The 24,034-nt window shown below is 47.6% G+C and overlaps 1 protein-coding gene across 1 annotated transcript in view; it reads right to left on the bottom strand.

Annotated features, from left to right (window-relative positions):
• Positions 1 to 13,496: 13,496 nt before the first annotated feature.
• znf704 (zinc finger protein 704) overlaps positions 13,497 to 24,034 on the bottom strand; it is a gene marked incomplete at its 5' end in the record, with an annotated part of 57,562 nt that continues 47,024 nt past the window's right edge. The window contains 4 exons of the mRNA XM_084454879.1: positions 13,497 to 13,627; positions 13,739 to 13,836; positions 14,331 to 14,456; positions 19,303 to 19,654. Of these exons, the coding sequence (XP_084311005.1) occupies positions 13,513 to 13,627; positions 13,739 to 13,836; positions 14,331 to 14,456; positions 19,303 to 19,654 (691 nt within the window). The 3' untranslated portion in view covers positions 13,497 to 13,512. The remainder of the gene's footprint in view (positions 13,628 to 13,738; positions 13,837 to 14,330; positions 14,457 to 19,302; positions 19,655 to 24,034) is intronic.

The following is a 24,034-nucleotide window of genomic DNA, read 5'->3' as shown; positions in this document are numbered from 1 at the left end:
TCTACCTGCTGTCTGTCAGTCTACCTCCTGTCTGTCAGTCTATCTGCAGTCTGTCAGTCTACCTGCTGTCTGTAAGTCTACCTCCTGTCTGTCAGTCTACCTGCTGTCTGTCAGTCTACCTCCTGTCTGTCAGTCTGCCTCCTGTCAGTCTACCTCCTGTCTGTCAGTCTACCTGCTGTCTGTCAGTCTACCTCCTGTCTGTCAGTCTACCTCCTGTCAGTCTACCTGCTTTCTGTCAGTCTACCTGCTTTCTGTCAGTCTACCTGCTTTCTGTCAGTCTACCTCCTGTCTGTCAGTCTACCTCCTGTCTGTCAGTCTACCTCCTGTCTGTCAGTCTACCTGCTGTCTGTCAGTCTACCTCCTGTCTGTCAGTCTACCTGCTGTCTGTCGGTCTACCTCCTGTCAGTCTACCTCCTGTCTGTCAGTCTACCTGCTGTCTGTCAGTCTACCTGCTGTCTGTCAGTCTACCTCCTGTCTGTCAGTCTACCTCCTGTCAGTCTACCTCCTGTCTGTCAGTCTACCTGCTGTCTGTCAGTCTACCTGCTGTCTGTCAGTCTACCTACTGTCAGTCTACCTACTGTCTGTCAGTCTACCTCCTGGCTGTCAGTCTACCTGCTGTCTGTCAGTCTGGTTACGGTTATGGATTCATGTCCGTGGGACCCGTCTGATTACCACTTGCGGTTAGATATTTTCTTTTTCCTCTTTCAGTTGTAATAATTTCTTTGTTCATTCATTTATTATCTAACCACATACCACCATCCTCATAAGACAAATAGACAATCAGGTGTGGACCACAGATTGTAAACAGCTGCGAAAACGTATTTTTATTGTCTGTGACTGATTCTGTCCAGAGCCTCTCTAGTAGTAACACAGAGCGTTTTTACATGGAGTAAAACAACAACAGTTGCACCCACAGCACCAGTGACATGATCATGACCATCACACAATTACAATGGCAGGTTCTTTTTTTTTTGTTTGATTGTTTTTTTTTTTTACAAGTAAAAGTTATGTACAGGCAGTGAAGCGTTTAACAGTCAACATGTGTCGAATCCTCCAGTGAGAGAATCCAATGTACTTATTTACGCTTTGATCAAACGAGAGAATATAATTTGTTAGATGTGATAATAATACATATTGCAGGTCCTTCTTTAATGTATTGCAATAGTACACAAAATCAAAGTACAGTATACTGTCTCAGACACGGACAACTCACCCATGACCTTTTTTTTTCTCACGTGTGTGTGTATTCATGTACAGATTCGGAACCTTCAGCACCTTATTGACTTGCTATTCCCCATATATAGTGCACTACTAGCGTTGCCCAGAAAGAAGGCTTTGGTCAAAAGTAGTGCACTACCTAGGGGATAGAGACAGTCGTCTGAAATTAGCTGTGCACTTACTGGAAACGAGGGCACAAAAGCTATGATCTAATGATGTCTGTCTCTCTCTCACACAGACACACACACAGACGCACACACAGACACACACACACACACACACACCCTCTGGCACCCTTCGTGTTTCACCCCAGCCTCTCCTGCTCTCCCCATCTCAGCATCAGCAGCGCTAGGAGACTATACTCTGTGTGATAGTGATGTAATGGAGACTATACTCTGTGTGATAGTGATGTGATGGAGACTATACTCTGTGTGATAGTGATGTAATAGAGGTTATGTTCTGTGTGTGATAGTGATGTAATAGAGGTTATGTTCTGTGTGTGATAGTGATGTAATAGAGGTTATGTTCTGTGTGTGATAGTGATGTAATGGAGACTATACTCTGTATGATAGTGATGTAATGGAGACTATACTCTGTGTGATAGTGTGATAGTGATGTAATGGAGACTATACACTGTGTGATAGTGATGTAATAGAGGTTATGTTCTGTGTGTGATAGTGATGTAATGGAGACTATACTCTGTGTGATAGTGATGTAATGGAGACTATACTTTGTGTGATAGTGATGTAATGGAGACTATACTCTGTGTGATAGTGATGTAATAGAGGTGTAGAGATGTTCTGTGTATGATAGTGCTATAATGGCTACATTTAGGCTAAATACTTTCTATGGATAGTGATCACATTGCATTTTGTCCATTTAAATCAATGGAAGATTGAACAAGGCCTATTCCACTCGTACAGTCTGATACACTGTTACAATACCCAGTATTTAATATGACCACAAAGTAATTACTAGATATCAAGATGTTAACGCATTGATGTTGACACAGTAACTACAACCTTATGAAACAAGCACGTCTCCATTCTCTCATCTTCCCTCAGCAGAGAGAAGGCGTTGTCCTCTGACCAGGAAGCAAACCGATATTTTTTCTTTCTTTCTTTTTAATCAGCAGTGATTCTTATCAGCTGAGACAAACAGATGGCCTCTATACGTCACCTATTTCTGTGTATGAGCTCACTACTCAATGGCTGTGTATTTGTCACATCCTCAAAACACACACACACACACGCACGCACACAGCCACCTAACGGCCGCATCTCCTCTGTTCGCCAAGCTTAACTTGCATTCGGCGATGTGATGGAAGCCGCTCGGCGATGTGATGGACGCCGCACATTCAAAGCGGCAAAAGCTAAACTTGTCCCCCCGTCCTTCCCGTTCAAGTGCTGTATTAAGCGTAGAGTCTGAGTCGGCTACACCGCTTCTCCTTGTGGGCCAGCGGATAAACGCTCAGCGTGTGACCAGGCCAGATGAACGCCAGGCCAGATGAACGCCAGGCATTGACGTTAAACTCAGAGGCTTAGAGACTAAATAAACGCGTCAGCCGCCATGAGCCTAATCCGCAGGTTTGAGAAGACTTAACGTACAGCACTCACGATGCACGTTCCTGATGCAATACCTCCACAAGCCATCACGTCATTGTTAGGAATAGGAAGTGTTTATGTGTGTGTGTGTGTGTGTGTGTTTGTGTGTGTGTGTGTGTGTTTGTGTGTGTGTATTTGTGTGTGTTTGTGTGTTTGTGTGTGTGTGTGTTTGTGTGTGTGTGTGTTTGTGTGTGTTTGTGTGTGTGTGTGTGTGTGTGTGTGTGTGAGAGAGAGAGAGAGAGAGAGTGAAAGAGGGAGCACACAGGGTTCGATCCATTATGACTGTTTTATCAATCGGTCATTGGCTTCGGCTGGCATATATGGCTTTAAGGTTGGATTAAGGTATGGGAACATGAACGCATGGGGTTCTGACCGCCTGTGGACACACACACACACACACACACAGATGAGAGATGTGAATGCTGTATAGTGCAGATGGTATGATGGCACGAGTGAAATTCACACCTCAGTCACTCACACGTGTGTATGTTAACTGGCAGTATAATATCCCATAGTTCACACACATGGCTTTAGAGTACAGCAGACTAAAGACTTTGTAGCAGTTTTGATGCTGAGGTCATCATGGGTCCGAGTTGACAGTGTTTGAGATGTAAACCTCTCCACTTCCCAATAAAAGTACACATATACACACTCACACACTCTGGGGGTGCCCGTCTCATGAGCCTGGGGACCCGGAACATTCTGTGAGTCACACCTTTACCCAGCTAGTCCCCTGCATCCTAGACCCAAACACACAGCTCTGACAGAGTCATGGCCAGGCAGTCGATCAAGCGCTTCTCCTGGGAATCAAAAACTGTACTGAATCTGTAGCGCCCCCCCCCCCCAAAAAAAAAAAGTACATAAAAACAAGAAAACAAACAAGGTTTGGTTGGTAAAGTATGGACTTTGGTATCTGGCACGGTCACCCCCCCCCCCCCTGTCCTCTCTATGGCTTCTGATTCAGACTGCACCTGTGCCCGCTTCAGTTACTTGCGTTTCCAAACATGGAGATAATTCCATCTGACCACATCCGGCGCTTTTCCTCACCTCTTTGCCTGGTATAACTAAGCAAGCCTATATCACTAAATATACAGCTTATGGCCTACCATGCCACACCCTCGACTCGTCATACCAAGGATACTCATGGGAGATGTTAAATACTTGTGTACTTTCTGTACAGACAAAAACCAGACCATTACATAAAAATCGTATAAAAGCACACAGTGGACTGGGCCAAGTGGAGGCAGGAAGCAGACAGATGCCATGTGTTCTGTAGACCATATGTGACACCTGGGCATCTGATTAGAGAAAGAGAGAGGGAGAGAGAGAGAGAGAGAGATAGAGAGAGAGAGAGGGAGAGAGAGAGAGAGAGAGAGAGAGATAGAGAGAGAGAGAGAGAGAGAGAGAGATTAACAAACAGTTGTAGAATGTAGCGCTGTCAGACACCTCAAGCCTGTCACCTCCAACTGGAAGGAACAACTTACTCTCTCAACTACAGAGAGGAAGACAGAGAGGCCCCAAGATACACCACTGGACTAAGAGCGGAAGGCATAGGCGATTGGGACAGTGGCAGTAGATACCACTAATTTCACTTAACAAATACAGACTTTTATTTTGAAAGCCTCACATAATTATCTGCCCTTGCAGGCCTCTGGTTGCAACCTGTCTGCTTTCAGCCTGTCTGCATGGACACCACACCACAATAGTATAGACATTTATAGAAAGTAATGTCATCTTATTTGCATGCACATGCAGTATTAAAAATACAGTGAGATCACAGAGTAGTAAGCATAGAGGCCTGTTGAAAAGTGTATAAAATCCAGTGCGACAGTCATTGAGTTCTTGAGGTTAATATGGTCTTCATATAGGTAAAAGACACAATGAGATGATCCATTTTAGAGTGGGTCTGGGAGTTGTGTTTTCTGTTAGCAGGCTACTCAAATGCCTGTTGCAGTTTTTATATTGCAAATAAGCTTCTTTTAAAGTCGCACTGAAATGAAAAAAGCATTCTGTCCCATTTTGGTTCACATAATTGGTCATAGTGTTCACCTATTCAGCGATGTATGCCAAAAAATTTACAAAATTCTACTTTTGTTGTAATCTTATATCAAAGTATATAATTTCTTACTTCCTGGAAAACGGTAGGTCACGTGCAATGACGACAACAGGTACCTTACATTTTAGGCCAATAATCTCAGGACATCCACCCATCAATCAACGCTATCCTTCTATCGAATCTGTCTAAAGTTCTTAAAACCCGTCCACTTGTCAATGTTCCAATCAAATTCCTCTAAACGCATGTCCCACCCTCATAGCTTGTTTGCGTCGGAAATACGTCAAACTACGGAAGTTAGATGATCTCAAACGTCCGTTTCAGTGCGACTTTAAACTTTTATTTTTTTAAAACTTTATTTCAAAGACGCTCTGACAAATTATGAATAGTCAAGAAAATGGTCAGTGTTTGTTCCCCCCCTCAGTTCCAGTGTGTTTTGGACCTAAGTTTAAGTGAACCAGTTGCCTCTCAGAACATTAGTAGTAGGGCTGGGTATCGAGTCGAATTTCAAGAATCGATTCCGATTCACAAGGTTCAGAATCGATTATCACGATTCAATTCAATTCGATTCGATTCAATATCGATTCAGTTAGTGTAACTAAAACCTTTTTTTTTTTTTTTTTTGCTGTAACCTTAATTACATGACTGCCAAGTTATGCAACACATCAATACTACGGCTGGGTATCGATACTGATTTCCAAAAATGAATGAATGAATGAATCATTGAATGAATTAATGAACTATTCATTCCTTCATTTATTCATTCATTCATTAAATAGAAGATCGATTTTGGGATTCATGAATCGATTCAGAATCGACTAATCAATTTTTTAAACCCAGCCCTAATTAGTAGCACTGAAACAGAGTAGCCATGTTTCCATCCACTTCAATCGAATTGTGTGAGGATCGCTAAAAATATGTATGCGAAAAGCCGGTGAACGTGCGTTTCCATCTAGAGCTCTAAATCGGATAAAGCATTTATCACAAAAGAGAAAATCCGATGAGATCGACAGTACAAACTTTTTGTCGATTTTCATGATTTTTAATTGAATTTTACTGTTTCCATAAGGCATTTTTAATTCGATATAACTTAATTTGCATAAAACGTGTTGATGGAAACATAGCTAATGTTAACTGTTAGAGAGGACAACTTTCTGGCAGTTCGAAAAGGGATCATCTCACCGGTTATACATAATATTGGCTAAAAGATACTTGATTTCCCAAACATGTCTATAAAAATCATTCATCACTTGTCCCAATACTGAATATTCTCACACTAGTCTTTGTCTACAAGCCCTTATTCAAGGGGAAGAGAAACCAAGCATCATGTTTGGAAAACCAGAGAAACGGTCTACAAAGACAAAAATACAGCATCGCTATAAGAATTCAGGTTAAAACAGCTTCTTAATTACAGAAAGGGGAAACGGGGAGTCACCCCCTTGTTCTTAAAATCTCTCACAGCAAAATGTCTCATTCTTAAGAGTCAGTCACTGCTTTATTATCAGGGGGAAAGCCAAAGGGCCCCCGAACTAAGATCATTTTAATTCATCACAACGCCGTTGAAATCAAGATTAAACGTCCAAACTCAGACTAGCCGACACCGGAGACATTCCTTCACTGCTGTGAATGTCTACAACAGTGTTTTAAAAACCCACAGAATTAGGATTCATAGAATGGACATGACCATTGAAATCAATTGGTCTGAGAGAGCTATACCCATTATATGTATATACTAACTCTATGGCCAGACCTCACCAAGGCACAGTCAAACTCGTGTTTCCTAACACCGTACAGTTCCTGGCTACGCAGGATGAAGCTGGGCCCCTAGACGATGTCTGAGGACCAGCTGAACCTCATACTAGTCTAACCTCTGGGAGGATCAGCATCTAGGCGTCCTCCTCACCCAACTCCACTTCCTGAAAGCAGTCAAGAGGGACGGTCCTTCTCTTTACAAACAACAACACCATCCAACCCCAAACAGAGTGGGCGGGGTCAGGCAACCACAACCTGTCCATCAACATGGCTGCCATGGAAACACCCCTACTCAAGGGTCAGGCAAGGCAATCACTGGTCTATTCTGACATACTAACTGTGACTGTCCCACTGACATCTATTGTTTTCTGGTTGCACTGTGTCCGTCTCTTTTATCGTAGCTTTCAATTACAAGTTTCCAGTTGAATGTTTTGATTTTATATTTCATACGTGTGTACCGTGAACCCTTGGTACTGTGTGAGTGTGTGTGTGTGGTAGGGGGGCAGGATATAAGTCAGTTGGCACTGCAAAAAGTCCAATTATATCTCTCTCTCTCTATATATATATATATATATATACACACACACACACAGCGATACCAGAGGGGCTGTGCGTAGCCCAACTGCCACATATCCATTGTGCTGTGGTACTTGTGAGGAACACTGAAGGTTCTGTGGAAGAGATGGAGGGAGGGGCTCTCCCCACCACCCAGGATTCAACACTCGCTCAAACTATAGCTTATACATTGTAGCTGATGTGGATCTATTGCAGTTTACTATGATACCCATTGGTATTCAATAAAGAAAAAGATCAAGAAAGATCATTAAAATCTACTTTTTTCAAATCACCAGAATCCTATGCTACAGTATACCGCCTGCTTGGCCCAGTGATGTCTGGATATAACTATGGTGTGTGTGCATGTGTATGAGAATGAGTTGAATGTATGGGTGTGTGTGCGCGCATGCATTAACATAATGTGTGAGAGTGTGTGTGTGTATGTTGGGGGCCCTCATAACTCACCAATCACCTAGTTCACGCTTGCGTGTGTGAATAACGCTGTCTTGTTTTATGCGGTTTATAAATCACAGGAGGGGGCTCAACCCTTGACGGGAGGCACAAACACACGAAAACAAAAGACACAGCTCGCCAGCGCAGCGTTGAGTACACACACCCTCATATGTATTCATATCACTCACAAGGCCACAGCGCCAGGGCCTAGCAGGCCTCCCTCCATACAAGCCTTTTCTCCTGCTCTCTCCAGCCATGTTTCCATCCACTTGTCAATCGAATTGTGTGAGGATCGCTAAAAATATGAATGCGAATAAAGCTGGTGAACGTGCGTTTCCATCTAGAGCTTTAAATCGGATAAAGCATTTATCACAAAAGACTTTTATCGAACAAGAGAAAATCCGATGAGATCGACAGTACAAACTTTTTGTCGATTTTCATGATTTTTAATCGAATTTTACTGTTTCCATAAGGCATTTTTAATTCAATATAACTTAATTCGCATAATACGTGTGGATGGAAACATGGCTTCCCTCACTCTTATGGGAATTCATTTCAGAGAGGTCTGACTGAGCAAACAAGTCACTAGCCAATGGATCCTCTGGAAGCTGACTTTTGCACTGACATAATTAAGTCTATATCTTTAGCGATGTAAATAATATTGTCAATACCTTTAGTGAAGTTGTTTGAGATTATGAGATTAAGTCTTCAGTAATCTTTTGTAATTATTGTAAATCGCTTTGGATGTGTCTGCTAAATGACTAATGTAATGTACTAGGGTTGGTTTCTGTATACTAGCAGTAGTTGTAGTACTAATAGTAGTAATAGTGGTAGTAGTAGTAGTGTACTTTATCCCTAGGGGGAAATTGCCCAATAATCTTATGGAATATATAGTCCCTGCTACAGCCTAGCCTAGCAAACATCTCATTTCAAATTTGATTAAAGGTCCCCTGTTATGCTCCTTTTCAAAAAGTTATTATAGGTCTCTGGGGTTCCAAAAACATGTATTTTACAATTCTTGCTGAAAATAAGCATTCTACCATGCCTCTATGTAACCCACATGTACTGGCATGCCCAGAGTGGGATTCAAACCTGGGTCTCCCGCGTGACTAATGCTGTTTTAACCAGCTACGCTGAAGAAAAGCTCTCTCTTCATCGGCACTGGTGGATGGTATTCATACTGGGGGAGCGAGTTTAACCAGCAACCCTCTACCTCCTCAGGACCCAGGAGGCCTGTTTCAGTCCTGTTCTGGACGGGTTGTTTCTCTGTTTCAGCCCTGTTCTGGACGGGTTGTTTCTCTGTTTCAGCCCTGTTCTGGACGGGCTGTTTCTCTGTTTCAGCCCTGTTCTGGACTGATTGTTTCTGCGTCTGGAGCTTTAAGGTAAATAAGCTGCTGCTCCCCACCCTGTCCCTGCCTCCAGATTGCAGCAGGACGTTTCTGAATGGTTGGTTCACCCCCCCCCCCAACTTGTTTTCTGATGGGAGGGGGTATATTCTAATGAGACGGTGTGTTGATTCACACGTTTTCAGAATTCAGCTGCCCACAAAAAAAACCGGAGGTTTTGTTATTTCGCCGTTTGTGTGTTAGTAGGCCCATCGGAGACCCACATGTATTTGTAAAAGAGTGAGTTTTTCATAATAGGGGACCTTTTAACTCATACACAGAAAAATGATCAATATACAACACAGTGAAAGAGAGAATTTCGATCTTAGATCAACCAAATTGTGTTTGGACACTGGAGTTGACTTGAGGCAGGTGTATTTTATTTTCATGTTCTGCAGTGTAACAGTGTGTACATGTGTAACTGTCACAGAGGACATACTGTACGGTGTATGATAGAAAATAGTTTTGCAGTTGCAGTAGCTAGTAAACACCTTCTAGCTACAGTGGTTACTGTAACACCTTCCTCGCACTATTGGTTGCACAGCACCATAGTACTCCAAGTAGCTAAGTACTGTAACCCACATCTGGTTCGGAAACTAACCCCATAATGCTCATTGTCCTTGGCATATGCTGTAGATCTGAAAGGGCTGGATAGGTGGAAGCAATATGGCAGGGGGAGTCTCTAAGGCTAAAGTTGAACCTAAGTTCAGATCTAAGGTGCCTAAACGTACCTTCAACACACTTAGCGTATAACTTTGGTATGTAAAAACTAAAACTGATCCAAAATGAGCATGTTTAGGCTAAGATATACTGTCCAGGTTAAGTTGCTGATATTGCTGACACCTATCCAGTCCTTTAAGTGCCTTAGGAAGCTAGCTAGCTTCTGGACAGGACCTCAATCTAACAAGCCCCGACTGGTCACGAGACCACACATTGACAGGGAACCAATCAGAACACGAAACATACAAGCACCACAAAGGACGGGAGTAAAGGAGTGCATTTTTACGTCCAGAGAACGTCCCCAATCTAACCAACTGGACAACATAATGGAGGCCTATAGCTGTGTACGTTCTGTAATTTCCCAACATTATGTTTTGACAGCAGGAGAGATGGATTGACCTCACGCCCTTCTATCAGCATCCAGGGGAAGCCTCAGGGGTCCCCTGACCTGGCTTCAGCTCTCTGATTGAGAGAGAGAGGGCTGAGCTAGAGCACCAAGCATCAATGGAGTTCCCTGCACTCACCCCAGAGCTCCTACACACACACACAGCTGTCAATCAAACTAATTGGGAGTCTGATGACATGCCATGGCAGAGAATGAAATTGAGAGCAAAGGTACATTAAGAAAAAAAAATCGAAGTGGGATTTGGACCACTGCAGAACATACAGGTAGAGAGTGGTATTGTATATACGCCATTCCCACTGAGTCCAGCTGGACTGTGCTGTCCTGGCCTGGATATCTGTGCTGTAAAGGACATTGTGAAAGGGAACTATCCAGACCAGCACAATACGGTTCAAAGAGAGGGATGTGTGAAAGAGCCTTGGGACCTGTAGTGCAGGGGTGAGGCCAACTGATGCATAGAAACTGAGCTTGCCTTGGATTGACATTTACATCATCACATTTAATCTCCATCCCACTGTTACAATGATTATTCCCTCAGCAGAACATGAAAACAAAAAAATATGTAATTCATAAAGTATAAAAAAAACAAAAACAGCCAAATTCGAGTATTATCCAACTTTACAGTTTAAACAAGCATTTCTTTAAGTATATATAGATTTGTCTTTTTTTAATATTTTTTTATATATTTTTTTAAACAACAATACGTTCACATAATACAATGGCAGTTCATTTTCAGAATATTCTTAATATTATTATTTTTTTAAGGTCACTGAAGAAATTACAGAAGCACAATGATTTTTCAATGAGCGAGCCAGGCCTGACCATGTTTACAACATGGCGCCTAGCCTGGAAAGGTGAATGATACAACAACTAATCAACCGTCATCCCCTTCAGGATGGTACTGAACCCCTCTAGTCACAAGGTGGCTGTTAAAGCCCAAACTGAGTCTTAAGTCTAGAACATTGAGCTTATAAAGAGTAAATCAGAACTACATATACCATCTACATAAACATACTGATAAGAGTAAATAGAAAGCATTGAGTGAAATAAAAAAAAATCCGAGGTGATTTGTGATCTGAGGTGTGGAAGAATTTTTGAACGTGGATCTTGAGAGAGATGACTAGCTAGTGAGTTTAGTAGCTGGTGTTGGACTGTGTGTACTTCCTTTAGCTGTGTCATGTCTTCATTGGAATGTATCAGAAAAGTCAGAGAGAGCACCTGGGCTGCGAGTCTTCCATCCGCAGATAGATATGTTACAGACAGGGCTTCAGTGATTCCCTATGCCACTTTGTTGAAAAGGCGGGTCTGCTTTTCATAGTATATTTCTATCTGAACATTTCACTATGTTGTACATTGTTGAACGCAACCACAATATACAGAGTTGGTGCATCCGCCATTACATATGGCTATCAACCTTTGACCTTTGACTTGGCTACCGGGGTCCCAGGCCAGACAGGGGACCTGAATCCTCTTAAAGAAGTGGGCGGGAGGACAGGTCCATGCATCCACCTATCACCTAGCTGCATTCCATATTGGTCCCACCCCCCCCCCCCATTGGTCCTGTCAATCACAAAGTTCTAGCCTATTACAAAGCTTTCTATTGGTCTAGCCCAGAGTAGTTTGTGTACTGTGTGGAATACTCCATTCTGAGTGACAGGGGAGTGAACCATATTAAGTGCTTCCATTGTTTCCGTAGTCCCGCCCACCCACAGACCCCCACACTCTCAGATGGAGCTGTTGTTTTTCTCCTGTCCCTACTTCCCTAAGAGGAGCTGCATGGTGCCAGAAAGTGATTTAACCCTCGATGAGACCCGAGCGCAGAGGTGGAAGGTGCTCATACTGTACACACAAGTGCTTGTCTTTTGGTACGAGCCCTCTTTAGTAGTACACTCATAAGACACGTTATACCGTATCGACAACTCAACGAACGTAAACACAATGTTGTTGTTTTTTTGCCCTGCGTTTGAGGGAGTCTAAGTGGCAAGACGAGGGCCCTGTTTTACCGCTGGGCGAGCCGTGGACTGTTTCACACCCGTGCGCACACACACTGAACGGTTGGTCGAGTGGTCTCTGTTTCAAAAACATCAAGAATAGATACATAGAGGAACAAAAATGGGAAAATGGCACCACTTAGAAACAAACAACAAAAAAACGAAAAAAAAACTTTTTGGTTGCAAATTGATCATGTGGTCACATAGTAATCAGAAACCCATTGCCATGGTAACTGCGGAAATGTATAGCTGCTGGTCGGTACTGTCTTCCATCCCTGAAAAAAGAAAACAACCTTCTTGTCAAGGATATAAAATTTTGATATAAAACAGCTCCTGTCCTGCGTGTGTTGTATTGTTTGTGGTGTTCTGACGATGCCTGATGTTGTTGTTGTGTTGTTTGTGATGCTCTGATGATGTTGTTGTCGGTGGTGGGAGCAGAGTTCCTGTCTTGGCGATCGGTCCATTCAGCTCCTTGACTGTTATCCCCCCCCCCCCCCCCATTCATTGCTCCTTTACCACCAGGGGTCTCTGTCCCCCTCCCCCTGACCCTCTCTGTGTGTGAGAGTGTGTGTGGGGGGGGGGGCTTAGGAGGGATGACAGAGGTAGGGGGTGGGAGCACCAGGGTCCTTCGTTTGGGGGGTTTTGAGGCCGATGGACTTGGCTGAGAGTCCAGAAGACGGAGATATGGAGAATATGGAGACGGAGAGATGGAGAGAGATGGAGAGATAGATGGAGAGATGGAGAGGGTGACGGAGAGATAGATGTAGAGATGGAGAGAGAGATGGAGAAGATGGAGAGGGAGACGGAGAGAGAGATAAAGCCCCCCCCCCTCTCATTTTTTTTGTAGTGGCCTTACGGCCAAAAAAGCTCAAAGAGGCCATTCTTCTCTTGGTAAGAAAAACAGTTTTAGGGCGATAATAGTTTGAGACTTTCACCACTTTTTCTCTGGTCCCCTTCGTTGCCGGCTACATTCCTTTAAAACCAGAGCTTTATAAAACATAGAAAGAGACGGAATGACAAACCCACACATAGAAAAGCACAAAGTTCTATACCTTCTTTTTTTGCGCTGCGTATCTGCACAGGTTTTTCTGGAAGGTCGGGATGTCGTCGAGAGCGGGGGGGGATGGTTATAGGCAGCTTTTGGAATCAGAAAAAGGAATGCAGAGATAGCCCTGCCCCCATTGGTGGTTCTCGCGGAAGGTGGTTATGCGGAGTCAAAGACAGAAGGAGCACATGGGGGGAGGGGGCGGGACCAGGGCGCGCGGGGGTGGAAGGAGGTGATGTTTTTTGCTCGGAAGAGACGTTTGTAAAGTATGCATGCGTAGAATACGCCTCTGGTTGGGGGAGGGTGCTGGTCGGTGACCCCGGTCTTGGCGTTTCAGTCGGTGAATCTCTGGCAGGCCTTCTTCCAGCGGCAGGCCGTGCACCACATGTCGCGGTTCTCCATGCCGTACACCTTGCGACACTTCTTCCCTTCGCCGCGTGACTTCCGACTGTCGGGAGGGAGAGGGCGGGGACACGGGTCAGATAACAGTAACAGCATGGGGTTAATCTCCGGTGCAGGTGTGTGTGTGTGTGTGGGGGGGGGGCAGCTAGCTGTTTACCTGAGGGAGCCCGTGGCTCGGGGAGGGGAGGACAGGACGGCGATGGTCTGGGAGCGCTGCTCACTGAAGGTCTGCGTCTGACTGTGGGTGGGAGAAGCCTGGGAAGTAGGGTTGCACATTTCAAAGAATTTAATTAATCGAATTTAATTAATTGATAACTGTTACATGTTAACCTTAACAAACAATAGTTGATTAATTGATAAGAACATCCCACGCTGGACAGCGCTTTGCTAGCTTCATTTTTGTGTCTTCTTCCACTGTTGTTGAAATTTCACAGCATCCCAATTAGCCTTCACTACATGGTGTGGGGCCCTCATGTGTAGTCAGACCTTAAATCATGATTACATTTCACGCGACTCCCGTTGATAACATTCGTTCCTCCCCCAAAAAAGCTCCAGTCCATTAACAAACAATTCATCGAGTAACCAAATCTTAATCGAGTAAATTCTTATCGGCAATTAATCAATAGTCGATTAACTGTTAACATCCCTGATGGGAAGACACAAACACATACCAAGGAGCATCAGTGTTAGAATATGTGTGTGTGTATGTGTGTGTGTGTGTGTGTGTGTGTGCGTGTGTGTGTACTCACAGCGCTGCCAGTGAAGGTGACAGGAGGGGACTGCCAGGAAACGCTGAAGCCGCTGCTGCTGTTTGGTGTGAAGCTGGTGGAGGCGGAGCCTGAGGTGGTGGACGGGATGGTGACGGGGGCGGTGGCCTGGATACACACACACACACACACACACACACACACACACAGATACACACACACACACACACAACCATGTTAGACCACTGGGTGTGTGAAACTGGACACCTGCTCCGCTGGTTTTGGGGTCAGGTCAGATTGGCCGGAATCTGAACGTCCGAACAGAAGTGTCCCTGGAGTGGGCGTGGCCTCTGGGACTGTGAGGGTCTCAGGAGACGTTACAACTGACCCCTCATCATCCGTTATAACTGACCCCTCTCATCATCCGTTATAACTGACTCCTCTTATCATCCATTATAACGGACTCCTCTTATCATCCATTACAACTGACCCCTCTTATCATCCATTATAACTGACCCCTCTTGTCATCCGTTATAACTGACTCCTCTTATCATCCATTATAACTGACCCCTCTTATCATCCTTTATAACTGACTCCTCTTATCATCCATTATAACTGACTCCTCTTATCATCCGTTATAACTGACTCCTCTTATCATCCGTTATAACTGACCCCTCTTATCATCCATGTCAAGGCAACAGCCACATATTGTTGTGCGGTCACGTTCCCAGTCCCACTCAGCACGTCACCATTGAGGTTGGGCCCGGCGTCACCTTCCGCAGCAGGTGTGGACGGTTGCAATCAGGCCAGCTGATGCCAATCACCACCTGGGCTCAGCACTATTAAAGGCTGCAGAAGACAGACGTCGGGCGCTTGAACGTTGACAACTGTGGTCAGTGGTAGTCTGCTCTAGAGCCCCCTTGAGAATTGTTTGCTCGACTTTTTGAACGTCCTAACCCTGTCTTCTCCTCCATTCCTCCTAGGCTCCCTCCCATGCAAGACCAGTGTCTCCCAGCTCCACCCGCGCCCTCCACCGGACTCCCCTTCCAAGCTCCTAGTCCTCCGCTCCTCCCAACCTCCCTCTTGTTTCTACCCCTGGACCCCCCCGTGCTTCCCAACCCCGGATCCCCTCGGACGGACCTCCCCCCCTGCTCTCTACCCTGGACTACCTCCTGGACTCTCCCTCTCGGACTCTCCCTCGTTAGTTTTAGTTCCGCAGCACATTAAGCCAGTTAAGATATATTGTTTCATTAAACTTTTGAAACCTGTTCGGGTCTCCGTCTCTGCTTCTGGGGTCCCAGGCACATTTGGCTACTCTGCCCGGCTGGGTCGTAACAGAACGTTCAAGCCAATGAGCCAAGCCGGGACCCCGGGAGCGGGGATCGAAGCACCCTCAGAGTTACGTAAGCTGGTAGTTAGGCAGGCCACGCAACTCACGGAACTCCAAGCCGAACTGGGAAAAGCCTTTCCCGCGGTCCAGTCCCAGATAAGCGTCCTGGAGGCCACGTCCCAATCCACCGTCTGTACGGTTGCGAGCCTCGCCGCCAAGATGGACTCCATGTCTGGAACCCTCGCTGCCATCCAGCAGACTCTAGACGCCTTGGCTGCTAGTCCCGTTCTCCCCGTACAGCTAGGGCATCACACTGAACCCAGCTTGGTAAGCCCCAAAGCGTTCGATGGCGACTTAAATCGGGGTCGGGGGTTTATAGCCCAGTGTGAGTTGGTGTTTGCTCACCAGCCTTCTAAGTATTCCTCTGACGGGGCCAAGATAGCCTTCGTGATGTCGCTCCTGGCCGATAAGGCTCTTAGCTGGGCCATAGCCGCTGTAGACAGCAGTGCGGCTTATGCCACCGACTACCCCCTGTTCAGGAGCGAGTTTCGTTCAGTTTTCGACCACCCCTTAGACGGTCAGGACATAGCTGGCAGGCTACTGGCTAGCCACCAGGGATCCCGCTCCGTGGCCGAGTACACGGTAGAGTTCAGGACCTTGGCCATCGAGAGTCGCTGGAACGACACAGCCCTCCTCAGCCTGTACCGCAAGGGCTTGTGTGACGCTGTCAAGGGCCTGTTCACCACTGCTCCGGTTCTCGTCCACCCCGACCCAGCAAGGCAGTTCATCGTCGAGGTAGATGCCTCAGACACGGGCATCGGAGCTGTTCTCTCGCAGCGGTCGGAGGAGGACCAGAGGGTCCACCCGTGCGCCTACTTCTCTCGCCACCTCGACCCCGCTGAGAGGAACTACGACGTGGGCAACAAGGAGCTGTTGGCGGTTCATGCTGCCCTGGAGGAGTGGAGACACTGGCTGGAGGGGGCGGAGCAGCCATTCATCGTGTGGTCTGACCATAAAAACCTGGCCTACATGAGGACGGCGAAGAGGCTCAACTCCAGGCAGGCCCGCTGGGCCCTCTTCTTCAGCCGTTTTGATTACACCCTCACCTACCGCCCGGGCTCCAAGAACATCAGGGCGGACGCCCTCTCCCGCCAGTCCTCAGGAGAGGACCCTGGCGTTCAGAGCGACCCTGACACCATCCTTCCCACCGCCCTCCAGCGGGCCTCCTGCAGCCCCTTCCCATCCCTGGTCGTCCATGGTCCCACATTGCCCTGGACTTTGTTACTGGGCTCCCCGTCTCCCAGGGCTATGACACCATCTTAACTGTGGTTGACCGGTTCTCTAAGGCTGTCCACTTTGTTCCCCTCTCCAAGCTTCCCTCCGCTGCTGAAACGGCTGACCTCCTGACGCTCCACGTGGTCCGCCTTCATGGCATACCTGCTGACATCGTGTCTGACCGTGGTCCCCAATTCATCTCCAAGGTGTGGCAGGCCTTCTGCAAGGGGATTGGGGCCACGGCCAGCCTCTCCTCAGGCTACCACCCCCAGTCCAATGGGCAGGCAGAGCGTGCCAACCAGGCCGTTGAGGCGGCCCTTCGTTGTGTCTCCTCCAACAACCCCTCCTCCTGGGCCAAGTATCTGCCGTGGGTGGAATACTCCCTAAACGCCATGGAGAGTTCCGCCACCGGTATGTCCCCATTTCAGTGTTCCTTGGGTTACCAGCCCCCTCTGTTTCCCCAACAGGAGCTGGAGGTGGCGGTCCCGTCCACCAAGGCCCACCTCCGCCGGTGTCGTCGGGTTTGGAAGATCGCCCGGGCCGCGCTGCTCCGCGCCACCGAGCGGGCCCGGCGCTGCGCTAACCGGCGGAGGGTGCCCGCTCCGGCCTACCAACCAGGCCAGAGAGTATGGCTGTTGGCCCGGGACCTGCCCCTCCAGACCTCCCGGACCTCGACTCGTAAGCTGAACCCCCGGTACGTCGGTCCCTACACCGTGGACCGTGTCATCAGCCCCACTGCCGTTCGTCTGGTTCTCCCTCCGGCTCTCAGGGTGCACCCCGTGTTCCATGTGTCCCAGCTCAAACCTGTGGCCACCAGTTCCTTGTCTCCCCCTGTTTCAGCTCCTCCGCCTCCACGGGTCCTGGCCGGTGGGGACCCTGTGTGGCCTGTCCGTAGGCTTCTCGAGGTCCGCCGCCGGGGGCGGGGGTTCCAGTATCTGGTGGACTGGGAGGGCTTCGGCCCTGAGGACCGGAGCTGGGTGCCCTCTTCCTACCTCGCGGACCCCTCCCTGCTGGACGACTTCTACCGGGACAACCCGGGGGCCCCTGGGCGGTCGTCCGGTGCCTCCCCTCAGGGGGGGGGTTCTGTTGTGCGGTCACGTTCCCAGTCCCACTCAGCACGTCACCATTGAGGTTGGGCCCGGCGTCACCTTCCGCAGCAGGTGTGGACGGTTGCAATCAGGCCAGCTGATGCCAATCACCACCTGGGCTCAGCACTATTAAAGGCTGCAGAAGACAGACGTCGGGCGCTTGAACGTTGACAACTGTGGTCAGTGGTAGTCTGCTCTAGAGCCCCCTTGAGAATTGTTTGCTCGACTTTTTGAACGTCCTAACCCTGTCTTCTCCTCCATTCCTCCTAGGCTCCCTCCCATGCAAGACCAGTGTCTCCCAGCTCCACCCGCGCCCTCCACCGGACTCCCCTTCCAAGCTCCTAGTCCTCCGCTCCTCCCAACCTCCCTCTTGTTTCTACCCCTGGACCCCCCCGTGCTTCCCAACCCCGGATCCCCTCGGACGGACCTCCCCCCCTGCTCTCTACCCTGGACTACCTCCTGGACTCTCCCTCTCGGACTCTCCCTCGTTAGTTTTAGTTCCGCAGCACATTAAGCCAGTTAAGATATATTGTTTCATTAAACTTTTGAAACCTGTTCGGGTCTCCGTCTCTGCTTCTGGGGTCCCAGGCACATTTGGCTACTCTGCCCGGCTGGGTCGTAACACATATGACCACACAGTCACCTGCACCTGCAGGAGCCAGGCCAATCCTCATGCATCTACACAACATTGACAGCAGCAACACTGGACTGGAATAAAACTTCAGGGAAAAATTGCATGTCTTCCCTCTGCTGATCACTTTCTCTCTCACTCACTCTTCAAGAAAACGTGCTTAATGGGGACATTGTCACATTCACAGTAAAAGCTAGACTACAAGTCCTTCCCACCAGACTCAACCTTCTATCTGGTTTCCTACTCAGGCTCTTCATTGTTTGCATCACACCACTGAACTGGTCACTGAGTCAATGGCTGAATCCCATTTCTCATTTTTACCCCTAACCCTTGCCCCTCGGAACAGTGTCAAGGGCCAGTGGGTTGAAATCTTCCCCTATGAAATGGGACACCCCTTCAAGACCGATACGTCATCAGTAGGTCCTCTAGTCTAATCTACCGGTCTGCACGGAGGGGTAACAAGTGCAGCAACTTTGCTCCCCTGGTAGGCGTGGTCTGTGTGGATGAGTGTGTCTCACCTGGTAGGCGTGGTCTGTGTGGATGAGTGTGTGTGGATGAGTGTGTCTCACCTGGTAGGCATGGTCTGTGTGGATGAGTGTCTCACCTGGTAGGCGTGGTCTGTGTGGATGAGTGTGTGGATGAGTGTGTCTCCCCTGGTAGGCGTGGTGTGTGTGGATGAGTGTGTCTCACCTGGTAGGCGTGGTCGGTGTGGATGAGGTACAGGGCACTGGGCGCAGAGCGACTGAGGGGTGTGGTGCTGCTGCAGTTGTTGGCGTGTGGTGTCGCGTTGTTGCCGTTGTTGTTGTTGTTGTGGTGGTCCCTGGGGTCCTGGGAAGGGGCGGGGGTCCGTCTGGGGAGGTGGTGGTGGTGGAGGTCGGTGGAGGGCTGGGGGGCGGGGCCGGGCGTGGCGGATGGAGGGAGGACGGACGGCGAGACGGGGGACAGACTGCTCAGGCCGTCGGCCACGGAGTCGGTGTTCAGCTTGATCTCTGTGTAGTAGAAGTCCTCCTCGCCGTCACTGCAGTCGGAGTCACAGTTTCGCCTGGGGGGATTGGAGAGAGGAGGAGGGAGGGGAGGAGGGGAGAGAGAGGAGGAGGGAGAGAGAGGGAGAGGAGGAGGGAGGGGAGGAGGGGAGAGAGAGGGAGAGGAGGAGGGAGAGAGAGGGAGAGGAGGAGAGAGGGGAAGAGCGAGAGGAGGAGGGAGAGAGAGGGAGAGGAGGAGAGAGGGGAGGAGGGAGAGAGAGGGAGAGTAGGAGGGAGGGAAAAGTGTTGAGGAGAGGAAGGAGAGGGAGAGAGTGAGAGAAGGGGAGAGAGAGAGAGAAACATTACGATTGGGTTTGATTTATCACACTCAGAGATTTTATGAGTTTCAGCCTGTAGACAGTTATAACGTGGCTCTCCTGCACTGCCTTTTAATATGATCGTCATATTTTAGACCTAGCGTGCCTATTTTACGTGTATGAACCATAAATGCCAATATGATATACACGTATTCCGATGCAATCTTAACGACCAATCAAACGTCACATAATTTCAACCCAATGACAAATTGGTGACCAGACGTGTCAATTACAGCCCCCCCCACCACCAGCAGTCTCTGCTCCTCCATTTTCTACAAAGGTAAACTGGCAACAAAAGATTTAATGAACTCCCCACAAACACTGTGCTATCTGGGAAAAGAGGGTGTGTAGAACTGGAGCGTGAGGTGAGTGAAGGAGATAGTCGAGCCTGGAAGCCAGACTAAAAATAGTTTTCACGAGTCTGGACTTCCAGCCACCCAGAACGATTTGAGTTTTCCCAGAAAATGGGGCACCAATCAGGGGACTGCATTTTAACTGCTGTTGCGCCCCCAGTCCCTGATTGGTTCCCCGTAGATCATGACGAGAAATACAACAGGAGTCTGCTAGTAGAATGAAGCAATGAACGGTAACGTTAACGTTAGAAGAATAAACACAGCCATAAGTGTAGTTATTGCAGATATAGACTCAATAACAACAATTAAAGAAGACCAAGAGTATGCACTAGCAGAGTTTCTCAGTGGAAAAGACGCTTTCACTGTTCTTGTGACCTGTGTCCTGTCTATTTGGCAATGTTCTGTTAACGGTGATTGGCTGAAGGAGTTTGTCTGTCAAGGCAAGTACTCCCGCCCACTTAAATTGTTCTGGATGGCTAGAAGTCCAGACTCTATGGTGGATTTTTTTTTTTTTTTTTTTTCGTGATGAGTCTGGCTTCCAGGGAGGAGGAGGAGAAGAAGAAGAAGAAGGAGAAGAAGGAGAAGAAGAAGATGTAAAATGTATTTTATTTTTATTCATTTTCAAATTGCAAGGTTACGTTCCATTATACTGTACATGTACACTAGAGAGTGGGATTTGTTTTGACACTGGAGCCTATGGGGCAGCACGTATCTCAGGAGGTACAGCGGCCAGCTGGGGATTGCAAGGTCCACGGTTCGATCCCAGCTTCCAGAGTGTGCTGAAGTGTCCTAGAGCAGGACACCAAAAATCGCTCACGTGCGGCATTTGTGGCTCAGTACCTAGTACTGTCACATAACAGCAAGAAGGGCCTTTCTGTGTGGAGTTTGCATGTTCTCCCCCATAAAGAACCCCTTCCCCTCTCCCTAGTGCCTCTCTCTCTCCCTCCTATCTTCTAACCAGGTCCAGTGGATGCCCCACTGTCACCAGTAGACCACCCTGAGTCCGATAGATACCCCTGTGTCTGCTGCAGATGTCGTAGCAAATTAGTTAACACACACACACGCACACACAGACATACAACAGTCCACTTCCGGCCTTAGGCCTGGGTCCAGTACCCCCTTCCCCTCACCCTACCCCGGGTCCGTATCCTCTTCCTACCCCCACCCTACCCCTGACCCCTGCCTCTACCTGGACCCAGGCACACTCACACACACACTGACAGACACCAGTCCTGGGCTCAGATCCCCTTCCCCTCACCCTAACCCGGGTCCGTATCCTTTTCCTACCCCCCACCCTACCCCAACCCCTGCCTCTATCTGGGCCCAGGCACATTTATGCACACACAGACATACACCAATGTTTGCCATGTCTCTCCTATGATGTTATTAGCCTCTCTTACTCTGAAAATGTAATTTAATGTTATTTATTGCTCTATAAATGTTCTTAGCCGGTAGACAAACATACTCCAGGAGCTTGCTCGATCGCCTCGTTGAGAGGGGTCAGGGAAGAATTTTTACAGCTCACTTATCTGGCCCCCGGGTGATTACTGTTTTTTTGCTTCCCTCTGGAATATGTAGGGGTGGGATGTCTGCCCACCTCCCTTGTTCTCTGTAAAGCGCATTGTGTTGCCTCTGGGTATGAAATGCGCTATATAAATAAAGCTTTGATTGATTGATTGATTGAAAGAACCCAATATGAAAAACGCGCACCCCCTGCAGGCTGCCAACTGTCTGCTTCTGGCTTTCCTTGGGGGAAAGGATGTCGGGATGGGCTAAGAGCAGAGAGTAGTTTCATCAGTGGATGCTCCAGCCATTTGTGTGTGTGTGTGTGTGTTTCGCCACCTACATTGTGTGATGTGCCGCCTCTCACCGTGTGATAAATATAGATGTTTGTTTGTTTTGTTGTTGTTTTATAGCTTCCAGAAAGTATTTCTAACAATTGTATTTTTGCAGTATACTGTAGATTGATAGAGCCTGAGAAGCAGTTAAAATAAGAGTTGTGTGTGTGTGTGTGTGTGTGTGTGTGTGTGTGTGTAGGTGTGTGTGTGTGTGTGTGTGTGTGTGTGTGTGTGTGTGTGTAGGTGTAAGCAGTGAAAGGTCATAGAAAGGACAGAGTGGACAGAACCAAGAATAAAACAGGGTTAGGGAAGATGTAGTAGACGGGAGGCCAGGTTTGAGGTGGGAGCAGAGTATAGCAGATACTTTTAATGAGCAGAAGAGCACAGCTGGTAGTAGGCCCAGAATTATATGAAGGGGAGGCTTATCCACCAAGATGAGGCAACGCATGAGCTCACACACTAGCTTATTCGCTACTCTAGAGGAAACTGTCTCTGCTTGTATCTTCGTACTTTGATCCTCAACTCTGTGGGGGGGGGGACTACCTGTAAGCTTGCAATAAATCTGATCAAAAGTGCGTTGGTTTCTGGGACGTTTTTGTCACAGACCAGACTCTCACCCATCAAACCTAAAGAGATGTTTTGAGGTCAGAGTTCACAAGTGGTGCTCTAACTGAAGGTCAGTGTTGGGAGGGTAATGTGTGTCTGTTTTGACAATCCCAAATGAAGGAGCGGGAAAGACAGAGAGGGAGGGAGATAAAGAGAGAGAGACAGAGGGAGAGAGAGAGAGAGAGAGGGAGGGAGATAAAGAATGAGGGAGAGAGAGAGGGAGGGAGGAAGGGAAGGAGAGAGAGAGAGAGAGAGGGAAGGAGATAAAGAATGAGGGAGAGAGAGAGAGACAGAAGTGAGAGAAAGGGAGGGAGGGAGATAAAGAGAGAGAGAGGGAGATAGTGAGGGAGAGAGACAGAGAGAGAGGGAGTGAGGGAGAAAGAGAGAGACAGAAGAGAGAGAAAGGGAGGGAGGGCGATAAAGAGAGAGAGAGAGAGAGAGAGAGAGGGAGGGAGGGAGGGAGACAGAGAGAGACAGAAGAGAGAGAAACGGAGGGAGGGAGATAAAGAGAGAGAGAGAGAAAGAGAGAGAGAGGGAGGGAGATGAAGAGTGAGGGAGAGAGACAGACAGAGAGACAGAAGAGACAGAGAGGGAGATAAAGAGAGACTGACAGAAGACAAACAGAGTCGGAAGGAGGAAGAATAGGGAGAAATTATTCAATATGATGAACATGAAGTGTGGGCTGTTTCCCTGATATCTGGAACAAAGGTCTAATAACAGCCATCTTTAAAAATGGGGATAGATTTGACCCTAATAATTATAGAGGAATATGTGTCAGCAGCAACCTGGGAAAGATGTCCTGCTCAATTATTAACAAGAGACCACAGGATTTTCTCCATCATCACAACATCCTGAGAAAAAGCCAAATTGGATTTCTACAAAACCACCGAACCATTGACCACATTTACACCCTCCACACCCTCATAGAAAAACATGTAAATCAAATCAAATCTAAAATATTCTCCTGCTTTGTGGAATTTGAAAAGGTCTTCAATTAGGCGTGAAGGTCTCCTATTTCAGTTATTAGAAGGTGGGGTGGGAGGGAAAACATATGATGTCCACGTACCTGAACAATAAATATGCAGTCAAAAATGATGATAGTTAAGGAGTGATGCAAGGCAACAGTCTTAGCCCAACACTATTCAATATTAAATGAATTGGCAAAAACATTGGAAGACTCATCAGCTCCTGGCCTCACCCTCAACAACACAGATGACCTGGTGCTGCTGTCCAACTCCAAGGAGGGACCAGAGCAGCTCCTGGACCATCTGCAGCAGTCCTGTCAG

Source organism: Borostomias antarcticus, assembly GCF_949987555.1.
Source record: "Borostomias antarcticus genome assembly, chromosome: 21".
In the NCBI taxonomy this organism is placed as follows: Eukaryota; Metazoa; Chordata; class Actinopteri; order Stomiiformes; family Stomiidae; genus Borostomias; species Borostomias antarcticus.
The sequence above is the reverse complement of the archived record's forward strand: the minus strand, read 5'-3'. Positions and strand labels throughout refer to the sequence as shown.